Source organism: Buteo buteo, chromosome 4, assembly GCF_964188355.1.
Source record: "Buteo buteo chromosome 4, bButBut1.hap1.1, whole genome shotgun sequence".
Lineage (NCBI taxonomy): Eukaryota > Metazoa > Chordata > Aves > Accipitriformes > Accipitridae > Buteo > Buteo buteo.
Genome location: NC_134174.1, coordinates 60,144,704 through 60,168,149, shown reverse-complemented (window position 1 = coordinate 60,168,149; position 23,446 = coordinate 60,144,704). Strand labels below are relative to the sequence as shown.

General features: G+C 45.0%; 1 protein-coding gene across 1 annotated transcript; it reads right to left on the bottom strand.

The window, feature by feature from the left end:
- Nucleotides 1-548: 548 nt before the first annotated feature.
- HABP2 (hyaluronan binding protein 2) lies at nucleotides 549-22,668 on the bottom strand. The gene is made up of 13 exons (XM_075026434.1): nucleotides 22,534-22,668; nucleotides 14,405-14,441; nucleotides 9,234-9,362; nucleotides 7,958-8,068; nucleotides 7,384-7,500; nucleotides 6,897-7,016; nucleotides 5,804-5,975; nucleotides 5,269-5,363; nucleotides 4,897-5,143; nucleotides 3,862-4,004; nucleotides 3,379-3,513; nucleotides 1,715-1,860; nucleotides 549-808 (listed from the first exon to the last, which is right to left on the bottom strand). Exons 1-13 carry the CDS (start codon nucleotides 22,600-22,602, stop codon nucleotides 632-634), a joined length of 1,698 nt encoding a protein of 565 aa, XP_074882535.1. The 5' UTR covers nucleotides 22,603-22,668; the 3' UTR covers nucleotides 549-631.
- Between the last annotated feature and the right edge of the window lie 778 nt (nucleotides 22,669-23,446).

Below are 23,446 nucleotides of genomic sequence, written 5' to 3'. Positions count from 1 at the left end.
AGTGGATAATTCTAATATTGAATTTTTTTTTTGCTTTTTCAATCTGGAGTCCATCACTGGTGGAATTTGTCCTACAGAAGTGCTTTTAAAAACAATTCTTCTGCCTGATCCTCCCTCCTCAGATAGTTCTAATGGCTGCAGTCTTGCAAACATAGGCACATGATGATTTTTATATATGTGAAAAATGGTACTGGCTTTAGGAGCACACACCAATAGCTTTGAGGTGTCAGGGTCCAATGTGTCCAGAAAAAACACACCTTAGCCTGGGACATGAGGGCAAGAGGGACAGGGTGGCAGCAGCTGAGCCTGCAGAATTTTCAAGGCTTGAAAACCAAACCTGAAACATTGGCAACTGTGGCTCTGATTGATTTGGGGAAGAACTGGAGTTGCTTTACTTTCTGATCTGTTTTGCATACAAAATGTGGGCTTATTTCAAAGTCCCCAACAAGAAAACTGTCACTGACATTCTAGTAAATGCTCAAAGGCTATTTTCAAGATGGTGGTGAAGGATGCTCCATGTAGGCCATGAGGAAATATCAATAATAGTTTTGGTCAAAGAGGAGGCATTTGGGGAAATGATAAAAATAAGTAAATATCTCAAGCTTACCATTTGTCATTCCAAAGCTGTCTCCTAATGAAGTGACCTTGACTCAGACTGAATTTTGGATTTAATCCAACTGAGAAATGTTGTCACCTGGGTATAAACTCCTGGCTTGTTCTTTAACCCACATCCATCACCCCAGCTCACAAGGCCATATACATAGTAGGACCCATTTTCTACACAAGTTAGTGGGCCTCCGGAGTCTCCCTGATGAGAAAAAGCACACACGTTCAAAATATGGAGCAAAACATTGACCAAAATAAGAATGTTCCCCTCCCATTATAGGGCTTTGAAGCTGTAATGATTTTTTTTTTCCTATCAGATGTACTATCAGATGCTGCTCAGTCCCTGAATAGGCTTGCAGTTCTGGAACCAGGTCAAATGATACCAGACTTTTTGGATTTAAGTTTTTGTTTGTTCAAGTCTGTGACGTATATCTGACAAGGTCACATGAAATTTCCCAGGCATGAAAGTACCAGGCATTAAGAACCTCACCTCAGAAAGATAAAGATGTGATCCTTGACATAAATGAAAACACTTGATCTCTCCCACACCCCTCAAAATAACTTTATTCTGAGCTGGTTGGTCTCATTTTTTTGTTTGTTTTATTGGTGATTTCTATTGTGAAGTATGTTTGCAGTGGTAGTTTGCATGTCAGGAAGCACTGTTCAAACTCTTCCCTATCTTACAACAGTATAAATATGAACTTGCTTCACATTTGCACTAGCTGTAGTGAAAAGAAATACCAGTCCTGAGTTTCCCTGCAAGTCTTAGCTCTGATACTGAAAATCAGATTAGAATTGGTGCTCATAGCAGAGGCCATAATAAAATTGAGAGAAAAAAGGCAAGTTTCCAGGTTATTATGACAAACTGCCTCAGAAGCCAAACTTTCCAGGCTAGTCTTTAGCTTCCATAGATCTGCCTGTGGCTGACAGTGACAATATTAGCTCTAGGGATATACATCTCAAACTGTACTGAAGAAAGATGGTCGCTGTTGAAATACACTGATGGGAGAAACAGATACATATGCAGCACCCTGCCAAAGCTATTACTCTGCACAGCCTGACTATTTACACAAAAAATTAGTGTTCAAATACAGAAAAAGCAACAGACCTGACAAGAATCGGCTCTGGGTCTCCGAAGATTTCCTGCACAAAACATGCTTTCATCCAGTATGTGATCATATGCTCTGGGTGCATTGCATTTCTTCTGTGAAATCAGCTTGACATTGGCATCTAGCAGCTGATGGGATTCTTCATCTACAGGATGCGCACCAAAAAAAATGGAGTCACCTTCCTTCCAATCCTGTTACATGTTGTCTTTGTTCAAAATACGAGCTTGCTTGCCATTTGGATGGGAAGGGGGAATAGCGAGCGCGGGGCGGGGGGAATGCATGTGCTAGCCTGGGAAGTAAAGAAGTACCTGTCTGAAATAATAAGGGTTAGAGTTGGAGCCTGGAAGCTTCACTCAGGATACCAAGCTGTTGCTTGAATAAAAGCACAAGGTCAAGTATTCAGAATTTGGCTCCAATCAGCTCTACCCGTGTAATCCTGCTTTTCAAAGGTGCTGGTTGTCTGCAGCTCCCACAGGTCCCCATGGGGCTTTGAGCTGCTCAGCACTTCTCAGACTGGTGCGATTAGATGTTTTAACACACAAGTTAATGAAACAGATGAAAACTGAAAATCATACAATATTTAAGGGCAATGATTAATTACAGTGAATCTAAAGACATAACTTGACATCTAAAGGCAATAGCCAGAGTTTCAAAGCACTACATCTGTAGATAATCAAAGGTGGTTTATAAGTTTGGTTCTGCTTGAGTTTCAGGAAATATTCCATTTCTGCAGTGATTTCCTGAAATGCTAATAATAGCTCTGCTCAAAGAAGTAGCCATCTAGTGTGAACATGTACAGGGTACTTGATATCTTTGTTGGGGGGAAAAAAAAAAAAATCCCCGTACCCTTTTTAAGAGAGACTTTTTATTTGGAACTTTTAAAAAATGTCCATTAAATTCTGTTGGTGCATTCTGATCAAATGAACACGCTTGTCTCTTGTGGACTTCAATGAGGGTTACATCAGAAGGGAGAATTTGGTCCTATGTATCGTATCAGGCTGTATCAGTCACAAAGCACGAGGACACCTACTGCAGCCTCAGTGACACATTTTCCTTCTGCTGCTTTACAGCAACACATCAATCAGAACATGAGAAAATGCATTTTTCAGAAAATTGCCATTATCTTTTTTTAAGCATAGTAATTTCTCCCCTTAGGATTTACTGTGGGCAAGAAAGGTTTTGGATAGAGCTGGTTGAACTTGAAAAGCTTTGGGATTTTTTATTTTTCAGTGCATCTAAAGATCCAGATGCTGCTTCTGAAAAGCTTTATCTGACCCAATGGGCTGGAAAACCATGTGAAAGTTCCCATCTTTCTTGGTCCTGTCTTGAAACACACAAACTATACAATAGCCTCTCTCTTGATACCTTCTTGCTTCTATTGCTGGCTTCAGGTGAAACCATGACATGGTGTGTCAGATGGCGAGCAAAAAAAAATGCATCAGAGATTTTTTCAGAACTCTGAAAGGTTTGGTTGGTCTAGCAGTTGGAGATTTCTCCTAATGAGTCATTTCCATGGCAGGGTTTATCTGTCCTTTGTTTTGAATCCCATATCTTGTTTTCACTAAGTGCCTAGGTCCACATTTGGGTCTGGCAATTGCTACTGAAAGCACCAGCCCACCTTGCCATGGAAGTACCCACCAAAATCCAGCTAGGCCACAAATACCTGTCTCTGTCAAGCCCCATCCAGAAATGAAGCAGTCGGTCCCAACGGGAAAGAAGAAGTGAGGCAGACACGCTGTTTTCACATACTTTGTTTCCACTGCACAGTGACCATCAACTGGCTTCAATTTCAGTAGTGCTGGAGAGACGATAAACAACAACAAAAAGTATTTGTAGCTAATTTTAATCCCTAACCATCGTTACCAGTCTGTGACACAACCCCACGCAAAACTGCATATACCTGACGTGCTATTTGCACTATATGCTGGACCTGTCCCTGTTGTTTTGCTCCTCCCACACAGCGACTTCTGCCTGCCCATCACAATTCACATCCTAAAGATTCAAATGGGTCTAAACCTCAATTTGGCCTAATTATTTCCAGAATATAGTCTCAATGGACATTTTACATTGACTTGAGTTGGAAAGAGGCGTTCAAATAACTGAGGTTGGAGGTGAGCCACATGAATATTCAATAAATGGAATTTACCGATATCATTGTGTGGAACACCATCCTTCTCTCTGTATTTGTAATGTACGATGATCTTCTCCACATCAAATATTTGCTCTTGATGCTCTCTCTTCTTGAGGTTTTGCTTTCCAAGGGCTACCTGAAGATTTTCTGCTGGTTGTCTGCAAAAAAAAAAAAAAAAAAAAAAAAGGTAAATTACATACAGACATTGTCTATCAGTGGTGGTGAAAACCTGCACCTTTAGTATCTGGAAGTCAAGATATTGCTTCTTGTTGTAGAGCATGGCCAGAAGATTTCCTAAGATTGTTATAGGAGGGCTTAGTCAGGGAAGTGGTGGTGTTGGACAATACATGTGCTCTTAACTTGCTGCAATCATGAAATAAAGTGATTTAAAGCTGCGCAAACATTGTTTTCTTTGCATTTTAGTGCAGAGTAGCAGTGCACACAGTCTGTTACTATAGCTATGATGATGAACGGCAACTCATGGAGCCATGGGGGTACAATTGCTTGCCATTGTCTGGGCATGTGTAAAATCATCTGAGCTGGAATGATCTCCAGAGTGTAATTTACCAGTTTCCAAGTATGGTGGTTTCCAACCTATTCAACAAAAATGTTGAAGGGAATGTCATATTCTAAGCTAGCTGGCACATAAACAATTGAAAGCACAATGCATATTTTGGCTGTTCTGGAGATCTTAACTATGATGCAATACGTGATGATGTTTATGGTATCCCAATATCCCCTGAAGTTCTCATACATTCTTTTATACATTGCAAAACTTTGTTACTTTCCTCCTTTTTTTTCCTCTCACACAACTATTTTAGCTCATTTTGGTTTAGTGGGGGGTAAGTTTAATTTGTTATTCCAGCAAGCACCATCTTCAAGTATATACATATTTTCATGTACGTGTTCATTTTTTCACATATAAGTTTTCCTTTCAATTTGATTCCCAGCAATCATTTAGATTGCAAATAGTTTGAATTCCAAACTGCCTTTAATAACCATCCTGATTTTGATACATTTATCTACCCTAGGCGTAGGACATGCACCTACTCAATGCAGTGCCCGGCAGTAAGAACCCAGCATGCTTGAATTAGCACTCCACCACAGAAATGTGTGTTCCTTTTTGAAGTCTTTATCTGCAGAGATGCCACCCAGGGATGTTTGCCAGCTGTAGTCTTAGCTCCACCATAGATCCTCGTGAGTGGCCTTCGAATTTCTGGTTGTCCACATCTTTTGAATATTTCATTTGATCCAGGTGGGTCTGTTGAGCTGTCTGTTGGCCATAGGCTCTCTTCAGCTGCATTGGAAGAGACAGCAGATGTATAATGCAGAGATAATATCGGACTGGAGGAGTTAAGTAACAGGGAGTTACCTGTTGCTCTGGACCACCTACATGCTGCCAAACAACTTCTGATTCTTTACCTGTTCCTGAGCAGGGTGAAACATCACAGAAGTCCCATTCCACTTTGTGACTTTTTCTGATGTAGCACCAGGGTTTTTCATCCTCATCGGGGTTCCTGAAGGGAACATTTGAGAGCATCAGCCAGCAGGAATGGGGAAATCTCCACGAAACCAGTGAAGGATCTGAGGATGCTTAGGGAAGCAGCCTCATGCTCCCATATGACAGCCAAGCTTTCAAAGATACTCTTTCATAAGATTTGACAAGGAAGATACCTGAGATAAGAAAGCAGGGCTTCTGCCATTTTATTATTGCCATACCCATCTTAACCCTAAGAAAAATGAGGGGCTGATTCAGGGAAATGAGGGCTGCTTCTGGAAACCTCACCTCAGTACAGTGACTTAGGGAATGCACCTCTAACATCCTGGTATTTTATAGACAAGCGGTGTCTAGAAAGACGTGAGATCTTAACACCATCAGTTTGCCAAATTCATGAGCAGTTTTTCCTCAGTGCTCTCTTTGATATAGACCTCCACAGTTGCTTCTTCAAAATATTACCTGCAGAAGTTATGTTCACCGATGCCATAAGAGTCAGCGTCCTCCATAAAGGCATTAATAGGGTAGTCCAAGAGAACGTGGGAATTCCAGTGCAGGCAGGTCTTGCCATTCACCGCTTGGTTCACGCTTCCTCTGTACTTAGAGGAGGCCTTTTCATAACAATCATCTAGTCCTGTAGGAAGACAATGCTGATATGAAAATTATTTTTGTGTTTTTCCTTGCCCAAAGTGGTTCCTCTTCCTTCCCGTCCTTGCCCTATGTTAATTTTATGGAGGATCAGAAGGACCTACTGGGTCATGTAATCATATCCCTTATCCTACACAGGCCAGAAATAAGAGTAATGTCCCAACATCTGTCCAGCTTGAAGCTTGATTGACTTCAAATGCCTGAAACCTCTTCGCATGGAAAAGACCTAGCAGCTAAGAGGTGTCTTAATGTCAAAGCTGAATCTGTCTATCCGTGGCCTGGGCAAGAAATGGTATCAGCAGGATTAGACAGAAGTGGGCATAGAGCTGCTGTCATTCTAGGGCAATGGATGAGCCAAAAGGAAGGTTGTGGGGTTGTGAACCTAACCTGTAGGCGAGGTGGAGGAAAAGTCACCTGCAATGTGGAGCACGTAACGGTACATAGAGTTTGAAGTGCAATCAACTTTTAAAAGAGAAAGAAAGAAATCCTTCTCCTTGGAAACATGCGTGGAGTGTGGTGCCCATGGTGGTGCTGCAGGGGCAGAAGGCTCTCCACGCAGGCTGGGGTAATCCCACGCCCTTGGCCACCCATCCGTGTAGCAGTGGCTGTCCCCTCAGCCTGGGGAGTCACAGGCAACTGGGCATGAATCTTTACTACATCAGCTTTCGAGTGTTTAAGGAAAGCCCGACGCTCCTACCCCATGGGACACATGCAACCTCTGCGAAATGTGTGCTCATTCGTTATATACCAGCGAGGCCTTGCTGAAGCACACTTAGAAAACATCATTATGGGACCTGTTTGGAGTCCCTTTGCTAATGGTGGCTGCAGAAGTCAGCTTCTTCCTCCAATGCTCTCCCCAAGGAGGCCAGTGCCCCGGGTGTGTTCGGCGCTTGGCGTGGTGACGTACCGATCTCGCAGAACCTCCCGCTGAAAGGTTCAGGGCACTTGCAGGTGAATTTGGATCTGATTCTGTGCCGTATGCAGATACCTCCGTTTTTGCAAGGGTTTGGCCTGCACGGTGAAGATGCTGTCAATGTGGAAAACACAGAACAGCTTTGGCGCTCTGCTGAACACTATACAGCCATTTGCATGCCCAATGGAAACTGGGAGAGCTCCCACTTAGCCTGTTGGCATCAAGTTCTTATGAACTCTTGAAAAACACTTATCACTGGGGGGTTTACCAGTGACTGAACCACCACCCTATAAATCAAGCATCATTCATCACTGACCAGCCCCACGGATGGGAGCTGTAGCAGACTCAGGCTGGACAACCAGGGCAGGACCACCCTCTGCAGTGGGCTTTTTGTGATTTCCCACCTCTGACCAGCCGTGGTGAGGTGACCCCACCGTGCTGTCCCCACCACAGTTCACTCAGCATCCTGCTGAGTGCTCACCTCGTTGGCAGTCGGGTTTCTTGTAGGGATGATTGCATCTGCACTGAAAATAAGGTGGGGTTAATGTAATCAGGCAGTCTCCACCATGGCAACGCTTCTCCAGACACATGTTCTTCACTGTGTGAAACAGAGACACGAGGTACTTCATCAGCATTTGTGTGTGTGCAAGAGCTGTGCCCTTGCAGGGACCATGGGAAGACATGCTTTCTCCTGACGTTCTGAGGAGGCTTTCATTTGGCTGGTGTGGACTTGGGGTTTCTCTTCTTGTTCACAGTATCTATGGCAAAAAGTCCGCAGGACCAACGAGCAGCTCCCCACTGCCCACCTGGCAGGGGATAGAGGAGCGCTTCCTGCACACCTGAACTCTATTTTATTGGATACTGCTTTAGACAGACCTTGATCTGGATGAGGAGCTAAGCGTGAGACCTATGAACATGACTGCAGTGGGGTGTCAAAACCCTCAGCCTAGCAAACAGTGGGTTTATAAAGCCCTGTGTTTGCTTCCATTGACAGAGCTGTAACAGTAACATCGGTTGCCAACAGAAGGAGTGTAAGTCAGCAAAAGAGCGATTACCTTTCTCACACGTAGTCCCAGCGTATGGCTCGGGGCAGAGACAGCTGAAGCTGCTTCCTCTGTTTTCACACCTACCGTTGTTCTTGCAGGGGTTGGAGGAGCATGGGTCTGCTGGGGTAAGGATGGAGAACTTTTAGTTTTATTTTCGGCTTCTCCACCTCCATCACCTGCTTTTTCTTCTCACATTTTCTAATTGCAGAAGGCTGCCTTGCTGGGCACAGCATCCCGTGTAACACATACTGTGCTTATGCATCAGCTCAGCAGCCATAGGAGCAGCTATGAATTGCTGCAGAGCTTATTGCAAGCTGTAACAGCTCATGGCTTTGGGTCTGGAGCTCCTCAGCTTCCTTTGCCATGTCTATGATAGAGCTGTAATGGGGCAAGCCCCTTCCTTTGCTCAGGGACAGATTTAACTCTATGGCAGCGGCAGAAGCAGATGCCTTAAAAACTAAAGCTGGCCCTGGGCATGTGCCTTCATGCGCTTAGTGTGGAGGGGTCAGGATTTGGCATTGCCCTGGGCAGTACATCTCCCCTGCAATAGCCATCCGCCACCATTATACCGTATAATACCTCCTGGTGTTATTGCTATTGCTCCAAGGGAGCAGGCACCTGCTGAGAGTCACTGGAGTGCTGCTCCTTACTCCATGCTCAACCTCTCCGCTCCACTCCAGGCTGCCAGGAGCAATGTGTACTGGGGACAGTCACATACCAGCTCTGCTTTCTTTGTACCAGGGGATAACCCAGGGGATGTTACAGGCAACTTCCCTGTCTCTCCTTTTGTGTTCCCTGAGCAATCTCAAGGAACCTTTCCTGCTTTCCTGAAGTTTGGCAAAACAGGAAAAGAAGAGAAAAAAAGAAAAGAAAAAAGAGAAGAAAAGAAAAGAGAAAAGGACACCCTGCAACTGAGAAGAAATAAAAAAAAAAAAAGGAAGCCTGCTCTACATTTGGTTCCCAGCATAAATACAGAACATATATCCCATGAAAACAGCAATTACATCTTACAGTGTCTATAGACAAATAAGCCTGTGCTTTTTTGTAGTAGCAATCAGAAATGTTCTGCATGATCAGAATCCATCCTGTGAAACCCGGAGATAAAACACAGGCTCCTTACAAGAGAAATACAAAGGAGAACACTGCAAACAATCCTCCTAACTCATCTCTTTGATGCAGGCATTTCGAGAGCAGGCTGGCAGCCGAGGCCTGCCACGCTCCTGCTGCAAGCGCAGGGCTGGGATTTTACCCCTTCCTCACCTCCCTGCCCACCCCTCAGAGGTACCTCGTCCAGTATCGCTGTAGCCAAAAAATGCCTCGAACCAGTCGGGGTCCTCCGAGGACTGCTGCTGGAGGAGGGGGTCCTGCTCCGGTTGCGTGTACTCGTCGTAGTACTCGTATTCATCAGCCTGGTCTGCAGGGAGGGGACAGAAGGGGGTGGAAGAACAGAGGAATTAAAACTGCTCGAAGGAGAGAGGGTATCAAAGAAGTTGTTCCCTGGGATGCCCAGTCCTTTTCTCCTTCAGCTTGTTTGGGACACCAGCGGGTCCAGAGCTCGCACCGCCTGGAGGACCGAAGGTGCTGTTCAGCTCTTCCTTGGCGTGCACAGAGCTCACCCAGCGCACCACCGGTCCGCTGCTGGAGGGTGCTGGGGTCCTGGCTGCTCAGCCAGTTCCCACGGTGGCAACCGGGATGCCCCGGAGGGGGACGCAGGCGGGGGGCTCTGCAGACACGGGCACGAGCCCCCCGCACGGCCCCACGGCCGGGAGAGGTGCTGATGGCTGTTAGCGGCACAGTGAGAAAAGGAGATTTAGATTCCTACGAGAAGAAGGGTTTTTCTTTGTCCAGCTGCCTTGGCCACCAGCATCGCCGCCGCCGCAGCGCAAGGCAAGACCTTCATCAGCACGTGGGTGCCTGCTGCGCGTGGGGACACAGAAGCCCATTTTGGGGGAAATCGGAGGGGGACGAGGGCCCAAGGCACCCGCAAACCTACGTGGCTCCCCGTCCACAAAGCCCCCGCGGAGGAGCGAGGGTCGGGCACAGCAGACGTGCCGAAAAACCCAACCTTGCCTCCGCGGAGCCTGCAGCCTCCCAGCAGCCGGCGTCCTCCCCGGGAGCCTGGCGCTGGCAGGACCCGCAGCTTTGCCAGCCCGCGTTTGGGGGGGTCGGTTGATTAAAGTGGGCTGGCAGCTCCTTGCACAGGTACGGCCGCTGCCGGTGGAAGCCACTCCGGTGTTTCAAAGACAAGCTATGGTAATGAGCAAAGCTAAGCTACGTACAGAGACATTTTAAAAAGCTCTCCCCTAGGGCCGGACCGATGGCCCCATGGATAATGCTCTGCCTTGAACTGATTATCGACTGCATTATCTTAGTTTTCTCTCCTCATTCATTCGCTTGCAGCCTTTATCTTTATTCTTTCTTTGCTTCTGAAAAAAAAAAAAGAAATTCCACTTTTGTACAATGGGTGTTTTATATTTCATATTAAAATAGAACTGTCTTTTTTTCTTCTTTTTTTCCTACATGCCAACTCTCATTTCTCACCAAAAAAAAAAAAAAGAGGAAAGTTTCACCTCATTTATTGCTATGTCAAGTCAAGACTCCTTTTCCTCAGCTCATTATTTCCACAGGAGCTGAGTCTCGACAGTGTGCAAGTGTTGCAGAAGTGTGTGCCTTGCTGAGGAACAGAAGGATCTCACTGGAAGATAAGGACATTGTCTACAGTGAACAAAATTAAATTTAATGTGATGTAGTTAAGAAAGGAAAACAAAAAGAGGGTTTTGCCTGAAATGCAGCCTGCAAGCTCACTTTGTCGGAGGGGAGATTTTGCAAGAGGACTTGAGTTTGAGGGAACTGTCTGAACAAGTCTGATTTTGTTTCCCCTGTTTATTTTCAAAATCTTAGTGGGGAATGTTCGCTTTTATTCCACAGATGCTTTAAAGAAGTATCCTGAGGGATGGGGTAGCCCTTTGTATAAAAAAGATATACCTGTTAAAAGTTATGAAGGATGAACAGGGGAGTTACAGCTGTCAAAAGCAGACTGCAGAGACTCCCAGCATGTTTTACAGAGGCTGGTGAGGACTCTCTTGAGTTGACAGAGGAAAAACAAGTGCTCAGAATGAGCACAAATAGCTAAGCCATTGTAGAAGCCTCTACCATGATTTTTAAATCAACTGCTCGGTGTAAGTATGGTGTTAAGAAATTACAATACTGTCACTTCATTTTGTTACACTGGCATAATTTCTTAGCAATGGATTAATCATTTATTAACAACACTTACGAAATTACTTGTTGACCCATTATGGACTATTTTAAGTGCATCTCTGCAGTAAACCCCAAGTTGGCCAAGCTGCAATTCACATTTTGCAAGATGTCTGCTTCTGGCAGCTCTGCGAGGTGGAGGAGCACAACCCTCTGTTTGCACTGATGAGGCAGATGACCCCTGGGCAGTTTTGGGACAGGCTAATGCACACCTGAGGCCAGGCTGGCACCCAGCAGCCCTCGAGGACAGCACCTTTGGGTGGCCAGGGCTAAAGTCGAGCAGGTGGCACTGAGCAACCCCCTCACAGGCTGGCGATTACCATTAAGGGAAACTTTATGGCCAAGCTGTGGAGTTAAGGGCACACGCGGAAAGGGCTCAGAAGACATCAGCAAACCCTTTTGGGTACCCTGGCCCCTCGTGTGAGTAGTGGGAGTCGTGGAGCTGAGCTGCCTGGCTGGGAGACCAGCCACGGCGATGTGAGAGTGCAGCCAATCTGAGAAATCACCAGCGTCCCTGCTTTCTCCATTGGCATCCCTCTTTATGAAACTGTGAAACAGAAATAGCTTCTACGGGTCACGTGAGCGATGCTTCCTATCTCCCAGCTACTCCGTGTCCTCCCCAGCCACACGAAGCGGTGAAAAACAAAGAACAGAATACCCTGACTTGGGTACGTGACATCAAACTAAAAGATGTCTTCTCATTTATCATTGCTTCAACACTAAATCACTATTTGGCTTCCACATCTCTTATTTAAGAAGTGTTCCCATTCCATTTTTTTAATTATTCATAACAAGCTATAGGTTTAGTAAAGCAAAAACAACACTTTTTTTTTATCTGAGCACATAATTAACGCACAAAGTCTGATACACTGGTTGATTTAAACATATTACTAAATCAGAGTGTTCATTCTTTGTAAGTGCTGGAAAACCTTAACATGCTTAAAAAAAGCAGTGATCTGACATTTGTCACTGAAATGTGACTATTACATGAAATTAAATTAGACATCCTGCATGCAAATTTTCAAAGAATAACTTTCCTCTGTGTAGTACAAAAAAATCCCCCCCTAATTGATAGGCAGAGATTGACTTTTAAAGCTTCAAATCAGCTTTGAGGTCTGGGTGATCTTTTAAACTGCTCAAGCTTTCATCTGCAGTTTTTCACATTGCCAAGAGCTGTCAATCAAGCGATGGATTTCTGATCAATATCCCCTTGTTCATTAGCTTACACGGGCTCTCTGTTATGGAGAGAACAGATATCCCAATGCCGGCAGTCACACTGTTTTCAAAACCTTCACTGGATCAAGTCATGACTAATGTTCCGAGTGGGAAAGTGATGCATTAGGATGCCATCGAGTGACCTGAATTGTGAGGTAACTTTGTTGGACTGCAGTTGTCAAGGTGAGTGATGTGTAAAGTTAAAGCATATTGCCAACACACATCAAGAGCACCAGAAAGTACCCAGCATTTATTCAAGCTCTCTGAACCTCTGGGGACTGACTGAAATCTGGCCTAATTTAAGCAGGATGAGTTTTTCTACCACCTCTCTAAATACTTTTTGTCTCCAGCTCTGAGAATAATGTAGTGTTATTTTTATGAGGCTGAAATCCTGACTGTATTTTAAATAACGAGATGTTCCCCATTTACTTCTGCAGAGATGAGACCTCACGGTATTTCCTCCCTTCCACGCGGGTTGTGGCTGGGACTATCTGTGGCTTCAGAAAGAACTTGTGAAAGAAGTGAGACCAGCTAACAACAAAGCCAGCAAGCCTTTCAAATAGTTTTGTGGCTGTTACTTAAAAAGCAGTTTTGCAGCACCTTTTCCTTGGAGGGACGGGCGCTGGGCGAAGGCGGCCGATGTCGGCTGAAGGAGTGGGGACTTGCGGGAAGATGGGGAGTGGGAGAATGCAGGGACGGTGGAGGGACAGAGGTAAGGACCATAACACATGAGGGAGGGAATGAATTAAGAAACGGTGAAAGGGATTACTCTACCATCAAAAGGCAAATCAACCGGTTTGCACAAGGCTTGTGCGTAAAGCCTGAAGCCAAGGACATGACTCTGTGGCCAAATACTTGCAGAAGCCAAATACTGAGCTCAGATGCACAATGTTTTGGAAACTTGTTTTCCACAAACATCTTGTTAGAAGAGTAACATTGATTTGCGGAAAGAAGCAGTCATGTACGACCTACAAGGCTGCTAGGCTTGCAGGTTTGCCCTGGAAGCCAAAATGCCACTGGATGAACCAAAATGCAGATGAGTAATGAGTGCATAGTAAAAGCCACACACTTTTTTGCAGGAAAATGAGAAAAATTAATGTAATACTTTATTAGCTATAAATTATAAATGCATATCTAAGAGCCACTGAAATCAAGAAAAGGAGGAGCAGGGCTTACTTGCAAAAATACTAAATTTATCAATAAAACCATAATCTTCTACGTGGACCAAGCAGGCTGTGAAAGGATGTACAAATCCTCACACAATCTACACATCCTCACACAACATTTATCACAGCGTTTCTCTTATCAACATCTTAATGCTACATAGCCTTTAATGATTTTTTACTTGCATGAGCTTTTGAACCTTCTTGCACTTTGGACAAAACCTTGCGGAAATAAGTCCCACAGTTAGTTGTATGCTGCAAGGGAAAGTTAGCCTTCATTTATTTGACCTTCAATTTTTTGTGCACAGCAAGACTCTTTGCTTATCCTTCTGTGAGGTTTGCAGCCCAGCACCACGACCTCTCCTCCAGCCCATGACCCACAGTGTCACCCATGGGTCTCCAAAACTGTGTTGAGCACATGAAGCCGCAGAGTGGCAGAAAAGTGCTGGATTGGAACGGAGCTGTGAGTTGCAGGTGCTGTTTAGGAGTACCCCATGATCAGCTGCAAGCTGGTACTGCTGCCGTACCTCTGTTTTGGGCTCCAGCGTGCCGGACACGCTCCTGGCTGCAATCTGACGCAGGGCTGTCTCCTGCACTGACAGAGAGCACACGGGGAGGTCTGAAAGTGCTCACCATGTCACTTGTCCAAAGTCAAACAGACTTTCTGCTTGATCACAGGCCTTATTCTGAGCTCAGCAAAGCTGTGTATGAAGTTCATAAAATTCAATGCTGGGCACTAGCAAAGACTCTTGATGGACCAGGTTGCCAGCCTCTCATTTTTGTATGCAGAAGTTAAAATGAAGAAATTGAAACCACTTACCATGCAGCAGGTCGATAGAGAAGAAGAAATGGGAAGCCTGCATGAGATAAAAGAGGGCAGAGGGTCAGTTTGTGGAAAAACAAAAGCCAGCACAGAGCCAGGTTTATAGCACAGAGTTTGTTTGCCCCCAGTGCTGGACATTCAGATAAGCTCATTACTCACTTTGTAGCTAACTGGGCTGGATTTTAAGAGCTCTTTCAAAAGATTAACAAAATGTCTTAAAACACCCCCTGCTCCCAACAACCGGCGTGGGAGCTCTGGCTTTTCTGAGCATCCAGCCCACGCTGCTGGGCTGGTGTGATTTGGGAAAAACCTGTCCTGAACAAGTTAAATTGCCTCTTTTCTTATTAAGTGACGGCGCACTGACTATCTGTCTAACTTCTGAGTACCGACGGAGACCGCTCGGGCAGGGCAGAGCGGAGGTCGGGCAGCACGGCCCGGCCCGGGAGCCTACGTCTGCTGCAGGCGGTGGGATCCGGACCTCCGAGCTGGAAGGCTGTCGACCACCTTTGGATGGAGGAGAACATTTCTGGCACTTCCCATGAGGAAATGCCACGTGTCTGACCTCCGACGTGGGGCTCCAGCCTTTCCTGTTTGGCTCATGATCAAGGGCAAGCGACAAAAGGGAACAGAAGAAGAAGGAAAACAGCTCCCAGCCTTTGAAGAGTGTGAGTGAGGTTTGTCTGAAAGGAGACACACAGACTCCACACCGGGATGCATCCCCTGCGTGACGATTTCAGCTCTTGCTCTAAATCCCAGCTGCGGACAGGATTACCTGCCTGCGACGACAACATGCATGCTAACAGTGGAGGTAAAGAAAGAGATTTGGAGCTGCTCTTCTTCATCCCTCTCATGATTTGGTGGAAGAAAACATGTTTCCAAACAATTTCACACACGTAATAAAGACAGTGTACATACACACACGATCATTATGTGCACTTACGCATTGCTACAGATACAATTAACTGTAAATATAAGCCCTGGTTAGTTGAGCGTTATATATAGAAACGGTATACAGAAGAAAGACATACTCAGCTAACGCTGGTTGTGACTAAGAACGAATGAATCAGAAGCAATGACTAAGAAACAGGACAAAAAATGCTCAGAATTCACATTTGCGAATATTATCTGGAATATATAAATGAGTTTTTGCTTCAGGCATGTTTGCGTCCCTCTTGTGTTTGAGCCAGGGAGAACAGACACTCCAGCTCTCCCCTTCCCACTGACTTTAATGAGAACGATGTCCCCTGAACCGCTCAGCAGAGCCCCTTTCCAGGTGCACTTAAGTGAGCCACACACATACAGAAGTAAATCCTTTGCAGCTGGAAGGACACACGCACTCGCACAATTGCCCCTCCTGAATGAGTGCGGAGATGACAGTAAATGAGAAGGCTGTAAAAGCTCTGCCCTTGGTGTCTGTGTTTCTTGAGTGCAGGTACAGGGTTCGTCAGATCCTTTGCCAGACCCCGATGGAGCCTGTATAAAGAAAAGGTCTAATTGCTCCATTTACAATTAGTGGTAGCGTTCATCCATAAACACAGACCAAAACAAACCCTGCAAGTGTACTCCTTTCTTTTGGAGGAACAGACGAAACAAAGAGCAAGGAAGCAGCAATGGGAGCAGGATGAAGGAAGAAACATTTCATCTCCCTCCCCAGCTCTCCGCAGCACCCTGTTGTGCTGTTCACCCGATGGGATTGGAAAGGGTTTGGGGGCAGAAGGGTTTGAGTTCAGCGAGGTTGCCCCGGCACTTGGGGCAGCCCTTGGCACCACACGGGAATGCCAGAGGGTTTCAGCCCAGGCTGAGTGAGGTGCAGGACATGACTGCATCATGCTCTTCCGTGCCTCAGTTTCCCCCACTGTAAGCAGAGACGATAGTCTTGCAGTGCCCAAGGGGATGACTCACACACTGAGAAAAGAAGAAAGACGAGAGACCAAGCACTTTGCTACACTACTTTCTTTTCCAGGTTACCCACCTATCCCTCCTGTCCAAGCACTCTTCCAATGGGCAGAGCTGACTGCAAGAGGGCAGATATCCTAAACTCCCACTTGCAATAAACTGGGGCCCTAAAAAATGTGCAGGTTTCCAATAATATCCTTCAGAGCAGGCAGTCGCTTGTACTCTAGGGTGGCTGAGTCCCGAATTTTGATTCCTGCTTTTGGATGAAAGCCTCTGTCTGCTGCCACAGTACAAATGTTACTGGGAACAAAAGCTCCCGGGGCACCTGGCACGGGGAGACAAAGAGTTAAACCCAATCTTTACCTTAAGGCCCTGGTGTCCCGTTTTGTCCTGGAGCTTTTCCCAGTCACAAGTGGAGCCACAGGGGACAAAACCCCAGGCAGAGCTGACCTCTCAGCACGGAGACTTTTCTCCTCCCTTTCGAGGTCCACTGGACCACTCACCAAGACCACACTGGTTTTGAAGCCTTTTCACCCCCACTAGCCACCACAGGGCCAAATTTAAGCCTTTTGGCTCCCTGCATGAAGCTTTCCATGGTGGTGGGCAGCAGAGGGAGAAGCGCTCACCTCCTTCCCTCCTGCCCGCTTGAGCTCGCCCCTTCCTGCGGGATGCGGGATGCGGGATGCGGGATGCAGGATGCGGGATGCGGGATGCGGGATGCAGAAGGAGGCTGTTAGGAGGGGGACACAGGTTGGGGGCTGCAGGGTGGGGGGGGTCCAGGAGGGGGCTGCAGGTTTTTTTTTGGGGGGGGGCTGCAGGCTGGGGGCTGCAGGTGGGGGTGCAGGCAGGGGCAGTGAAGGCAGGGCCTCCTGCCTGCAGTGCCGTATTTGCTCATGGCCAGCAGAGGAGGATCTTGTCCTTCCGACGAGGTGCAATACTGAGCCCAACCAGGAGCAGGATTCAAACAAAAGGGGGGGTGGATGGGGAGAGAAGAAATTAGGCTGTGGGGCTGGTTTCACCAAACGGTCTCCTTGCTGCAGCTCGACACTGATACTTTGTGTGCTCTCTCAAGAGGGAATAAAATCGCTGGATCCTGTTTGTAGCAGGTCCGCAGAGATGGGGGACGAAGCTGGAAAAATGTGCGGAGAGCAATTTTAAATTTTATTACTTTAGGCTCATAAAAAAGAAACCTTGCAAAAAAAAAAAAAAAAGATATCTGGGAGAGACATTTTATATGGGTACTGATGCATTGCTGAGTGTGGAGCCGATTACATTTATAGGGCTTCTAGAAAAAATGGTGGAAAAATGGCTGAAATTCAAAATATCTTAATTTCACCTGACCTTTGTTGTCTGTCGTCATCATCGTAATGATTAGCACTTCACTAAAACTTTCTTTCTCCAAAGAACCATCAAAACTTTGCTAATTGGGTTTTGTACCAAGGTTAAACACTGCAGGTACATGATACTCTTCATTTTTCCATTTCAACTCCTCACGAGAGAGACACGAATGAAATGTAATAGATTTGAAACAGTAATGCCAGAACCATGAGCTTTCTTGGTCTCAGGACAGAATCCTACAGCTCTTTCTCAGACAAAAATGTCCAGTTAATCTCGGGTGATTCTTTCTGAATAAAGCCGGGAAGATTTGACCTCAAATTCAAAGGAAATTATTTACAGCTGCCAACGGCATTCTGCAGTTGAACTGTTTATTGTGTCTTGGGTACATTTGCTACCCCTTATTACAATCAAAAAGAATAATTAAAACACAAAAGCAGGTGGAGAAACGGGCAGCACAAAGACAACAACCCCGCGCTAGGCTGTGAATTTACATGTGTGCAGAACAGAAGTAATTCTAGAGAAAACAGTGTAGCTACTCAAGCTGGCATGACAGACGAGCAGAGCGATGAAAACTACCTCTACACATACACACGCTTTGCAACAAAGCACTACAGGCGTTCAAACATTAAACTACATTGGTAAGAATAGGCCTATTCACTTAATTACTCTAAGTCCCGCAAATTCTCCCGCAACTTGCTGCAAAGTGGCCTCCGCAGCAAAAACCCAAATATTACCCCTTTCATTAGCTCTTCTGTGCACTCACAGCTTTGCAGCCGAGAAGGAGGTGGGATGGGGATGAACTGGAGAATAAGGATGGATATTTGATCAACTTCCATCCACGACTGACATAAGGCATGAAGGAGCCATGAGGGCAGACACAACTACTGCCTTTTCGTAGTGAACCCCTTGATCCTGCTGACAGCTCTCAGTGGGAACCTTTGTCTGGGCTTCCCGCCAAAGGAGGAGGGAATCGACAGTTCTGATGCTCTTACAATCGGCCAGATTTTTGCCTGCAACCATCTTGGGTAGTGACAGTCTTTGAACTTCAAGGGAAAGTGGCTTTTCCAGCAATGACATTGTATTTCTCAGCCAAGGCCATGGTTGCAGTATAATGAAAGCAGGGCATATTATCATCTGGAGCACACATGCAACACATGTTGTATTTTTAGCCTGGGAAACCATTCTCTGAAAGGATTCCACCAAAACCTCTGAGTTCTTCACCTCTCTGCTAGCAAGACATCTCCTGCCTCCACACTGAACTGCAGCATGTGCCTCAGACTAAATGACAGAGTCCTTATTGACTGGTCCCTGGGTGCCCAGAGAAGTTTACATTTAACGTCTTTATTTGGCTGATTATTCAGCTGTGAACCTTTCCCATGGTAGCACCTGATACAAAAACCATAAGGATGCAGGAAAAAGGCAACAGCCCTTGGAGGTGCTGCTGAAACCAGCTTGGAGGAGTTACCTGCTCCTGTTTTCCCAGCGATCAAAGTTCCCAAGTTAATCTTTGTACCGCGAGAGGTGACCTGGTAGCAGCTGGCTGTTTTTAAAGTTCCTTACTGGTGGATGAGGTGTGCTTGTGCTCCCAGGTGGAAAATGGGGTCAGCCTTGGATGCCACAGCAAGGGGAAGCTACAAAATCTGTTTCACGGGGGCTGCGGGAGCCAGCTTTGTCACACTAACATGAGCGTGCTGCACTATCAAACGCTTTTGCAGCTGGTGCCGGGAATGCAGGTTATACTGCTAGACTTAAAGCTTATGCAAAGTCATTAAGTCCCTTTAGTTACACGGGATATCAACCTGCACGCTTCAGGGCATAAGCTGATTGCCTTCAGGGGTCAGTGAGGAACGCTTCCCTCTCTGAGAGCACGGTGCACAATTAGCTGGGGGCACTCCCAAGGCTTTGTCGCTTTCCTGCTGCATCAGGCAAATTTAGGCGAGCGCGGCAGAAGGGCATTACACCTGATGGGCCACAAATCGAGTCGGCCTTGACAGCATTCACTTCTCTTTGCAGTGATCGGTTTGCGACGCAGTGGAGCGTAAAGCCCTTGCGCGTGTGGTGCAGCACTGGAGAGAGGGTGAGGGGAGCAGAATTGGGAGTTTACTATAGGAATAGATCTGTTGGTGGGTACGAAAAGATGTCAGACAGACTTGACTTTGGGACACCCCAAAATGTTGGTCTCCAAGCACTTGAGGCAAGGAAAGACCTGTACTGCTGGTAACAGTTTCCTACCTGATGTGGACCAGCTATGAGATAGGCACCGATGATAAGTTTTCTTCGCAACTGTTTGATCTTAATGTGATACTTTAATCTTTCCCTTTCCACTACTAAGTGCACTGGATATCGGGATGGGCATGGCTAGTCACTACTTCAGAACACTCTCCATCACAACTAAGCTGACATCAATTTTTTGAAGTTCTGGAATATTCAGTGAAGAGCCACCTCTGCTGCTCTCATGCCCCTGCATGTCTTCCTCTCTGCTGCCAGGGGTGTTGAGGTTGCAGGAAACTCTGATATGAGGAAAAAGCCTGATCTGAACATCTGTTGATTTAAAAAGCACTTTTTTTTTTTTTTTCCTGCGAGCATGTGAGCACTTGAGAGCATTGTTAAATGGGAGCTGCAGCCTGGTGTATGAGCAGCTCCATCACCGGAGTGTTGTGGGATCCAGCTTGGCCTTGTCCTGTTGCAGATTTCTCTAGCCCAAGTCAGCACAACATTTAAGCATACCATTTAAATCTATGTGTATTTCAGAAAAGTTGCCTCAATACAAGTTTCAGTAAGGGAGGATGTGCAGCTGAATTGCACAACCTGCTGCAGCAGAGCTCTTCATTTTTCTCTTTGGCTAAGTAAGGAATACTTAGCAAACCAATATCTTATGGCAGGCACATTTCTACTACAGTATCTTGCTGAGCAGAAGTGTAATTAAAAGTGGAAAAAAACCCCCCAACCTGAGAAGTCTTGTCATGTCTAAAGACAATCTTTGGTTCAGTTGCATCATATATGCTAAAATAAAGGACCAAATTTTGTTCTCGCTTGCACCCATCATGCTGCTTTATGCCTTTTATGGAAATAGTTTGAATTCATGCAGGTGAAATCAGTTTCTCTTCAGGTAACATGAAAGAACCAAATAGAAATTTTTGCTGTAGGATCCTGCTCCAGACCCACTGGATCCATGAATGTCCGAGTGCTTTCCTGTTCTATTTTGACTGACTCCACATGAACTACTGTCTAAATCTGCCTTTGACTTCTGGAATATTTCGCCAATAACATGTATTAATCAGAATGTTACTTATAAAAACTCCTAAAACTAGATTCGAATAAAAATGAGAATTGTGAAGAAATAGGAATTTAAGGGTGTTTTCCATGGTTTCAGCAAAGTACAACGTCTTTTCTTTTTTCATTCGAACTATTTCAGTGTAACTTTTTTTTTGGAACAAATCATTAAGGCAAAAATGTTCTCTCATAACATGTTTGTCATGCAATGGTCACGTCACGGCGACTCATTCCCCTCTTTTTTTTTTCTGGGATCCATGCCAAGTGCTAAGCCAGAAAACCTTGTTATATTAATTATGAAGAAAAAACATGTTTTATTAAAAACTAGCCTGCTGAATATTCTGTCGTGCTGCTTTTCAGTGACAGCAGAATTGCTTTTGCATTTTAGCAATGTTAATGAATTTTCAGGGGCGGGGGGAGGTATACACTACCTTTTCCACAGCAGTATTTAGAGCAAAGTCAGATAAGGATTGTCAGAGCTAATGAATCAATCTAACACTTAGGACTAGTTAGTAAAAACCTGTGCAAGACTTTGTGTTGTCTAGGACTGCACCTACACCTTCTTCACTGAGTGTGAATTAACACAACCAATTCATTATGAGCTTATTTATATTAGATTGGGTTCCCACAATGTCTGTACAACTGGCATTGAACTATCCTAGAACTGATCCCCTCAGTAAGCTGTCACATGTACCAGTGAATCAAGTGTGCCACATCCACTGTTGTCAGAGAATAGATAGCCCTGATGATACACTAATTAATAAATACCCTATTGTGTTGCAAAAATCAGTGATCACAAATTCACTGAGCTCTTCAAAAAGATCTATAACCCATTAAAACCCCTCACTCTATGTTTTTCCCAAAGGACTCAATTTGAACATGTCAACATCTGAAATTTTTCAATGCATTTCAGTAAATATGAACCTGCTTGCATAGGAACCATCATTAAGAAAGCAGAGGTTTGAAAAAACCTCAGATTCCTTCATGAGAAAAGCTACTTGATCACAGTGCTTGGAGGAACAGAAGAAATGTTTTTAAAACTGACTTTAAACTTTGCTTTGGTTACAAGTCATTCTTTCAGTCTTCTTTAAAGAGGAGATGAACAAATTTGGGAAAATATATCAAGCTCTACCGGAGCAGGGCTGTGGCTACCTCTAGCTGAGTTGAATATTTTGCCATTAACCTTCCTTCAACATTAGCGGCAATGATAATCCAGCCATCTAAAACACGTGGCTGGGGTAAATTTTACCTTTAACTAAAGAGCTTGCAAAAATCCCAAGCCCATGCATACCCCTGACCTGTTTAATCTGCTATCTATCCAGTCCCTTCGCCATGAAGATGACCATCCATGCTGCAGCCCTCTGGTTTGGAGCATCTCTTGGTGCCCAGGGCTGGGGGAGCAACTGCAGTCCCCACCCGGGACCCGGGTGGGACATTCCTTGTCACTGTAGGTATCTGCTCCAAAAAACCACGGGGCTTCCCTCTTATGCAGCGTTTGCTTGGGCATCTCAGTGTCCTGAAATGCAGATCCTCAGCTAAATGCTCCAGCTGCCCGGGAAGGGCTCAGCAAGGAGCAGAGCTGGCACGTGGCAAGAAAAGTAATATAAAAACATACTCACGCACAAATGTGTGTTCCCTAGGAGAACGACCAGTGGAAGAACCTGAAGGGTCAAAGCGCTGTTAACCATCCTTGCGCTCGTTTTTTTCTTGAAATTAGCTTTTTCTTCTTGCCTACGTTTTTTCAGACAAGCCACAATCATTCGAGGGTGAGCTAATTCAGTGCAAATAATTAACCGGGCTTCAAATACTGTTTAATGTTCAACAGAGTGCCCTGATCAAATAAGCGCATCCTGTCCAGGTAATCACTGAATTGACCGCTGGTAAATGTTTCAAATCAGTAAGTATCAAAGATAGGACTAGTATAAATTAAAAATGAAAGAAAATATTTTCCTTTTATCAGAATTATTTTTCGACTATTATTGTCAATTAAAAAAAAGTATGAATCAGACTTACTTCTCTCCCTTCCACCTGAAAAAATAGTGAGATCTAGCTATAAAATACAAGATTTTTAAAAACATGAAAGTGTGCTTTTTATTATTTTCTAAATTTCAGATATCAGGGTTCATGTTCTCAAGTATTTGTCCACAAATTAACATTTTTTTTTTTAATAAAAATCGAAATTCTTGAGTAACCCCCAGTTTCCAGAAGCTGAAGCATTTGTAACAACAGTAGCAACCGAGGAAATCACAATATTATTGCAAGAATAAACAACCCTCTCTGACAAATGCTGGCAAACTTTTACCGATCAGATCTTGTTTGTGCTAAATGTTATGAAAACAAGTGAAAAGACATGTTCTTTCTCCCAGATAGTTTAGAGCCTGAGTAGGAAGAAGGAAAAGGGTGATAGAAATACAGTGTTTTCACATCACAGCCCAAATTCATAAGGAATTCCCCAGCAATATGTTTTCTTTATGGTTATAAAACAGTTAAATAGGATAGTGCTGAGCACATTATACAACACCAGGAGAAAAA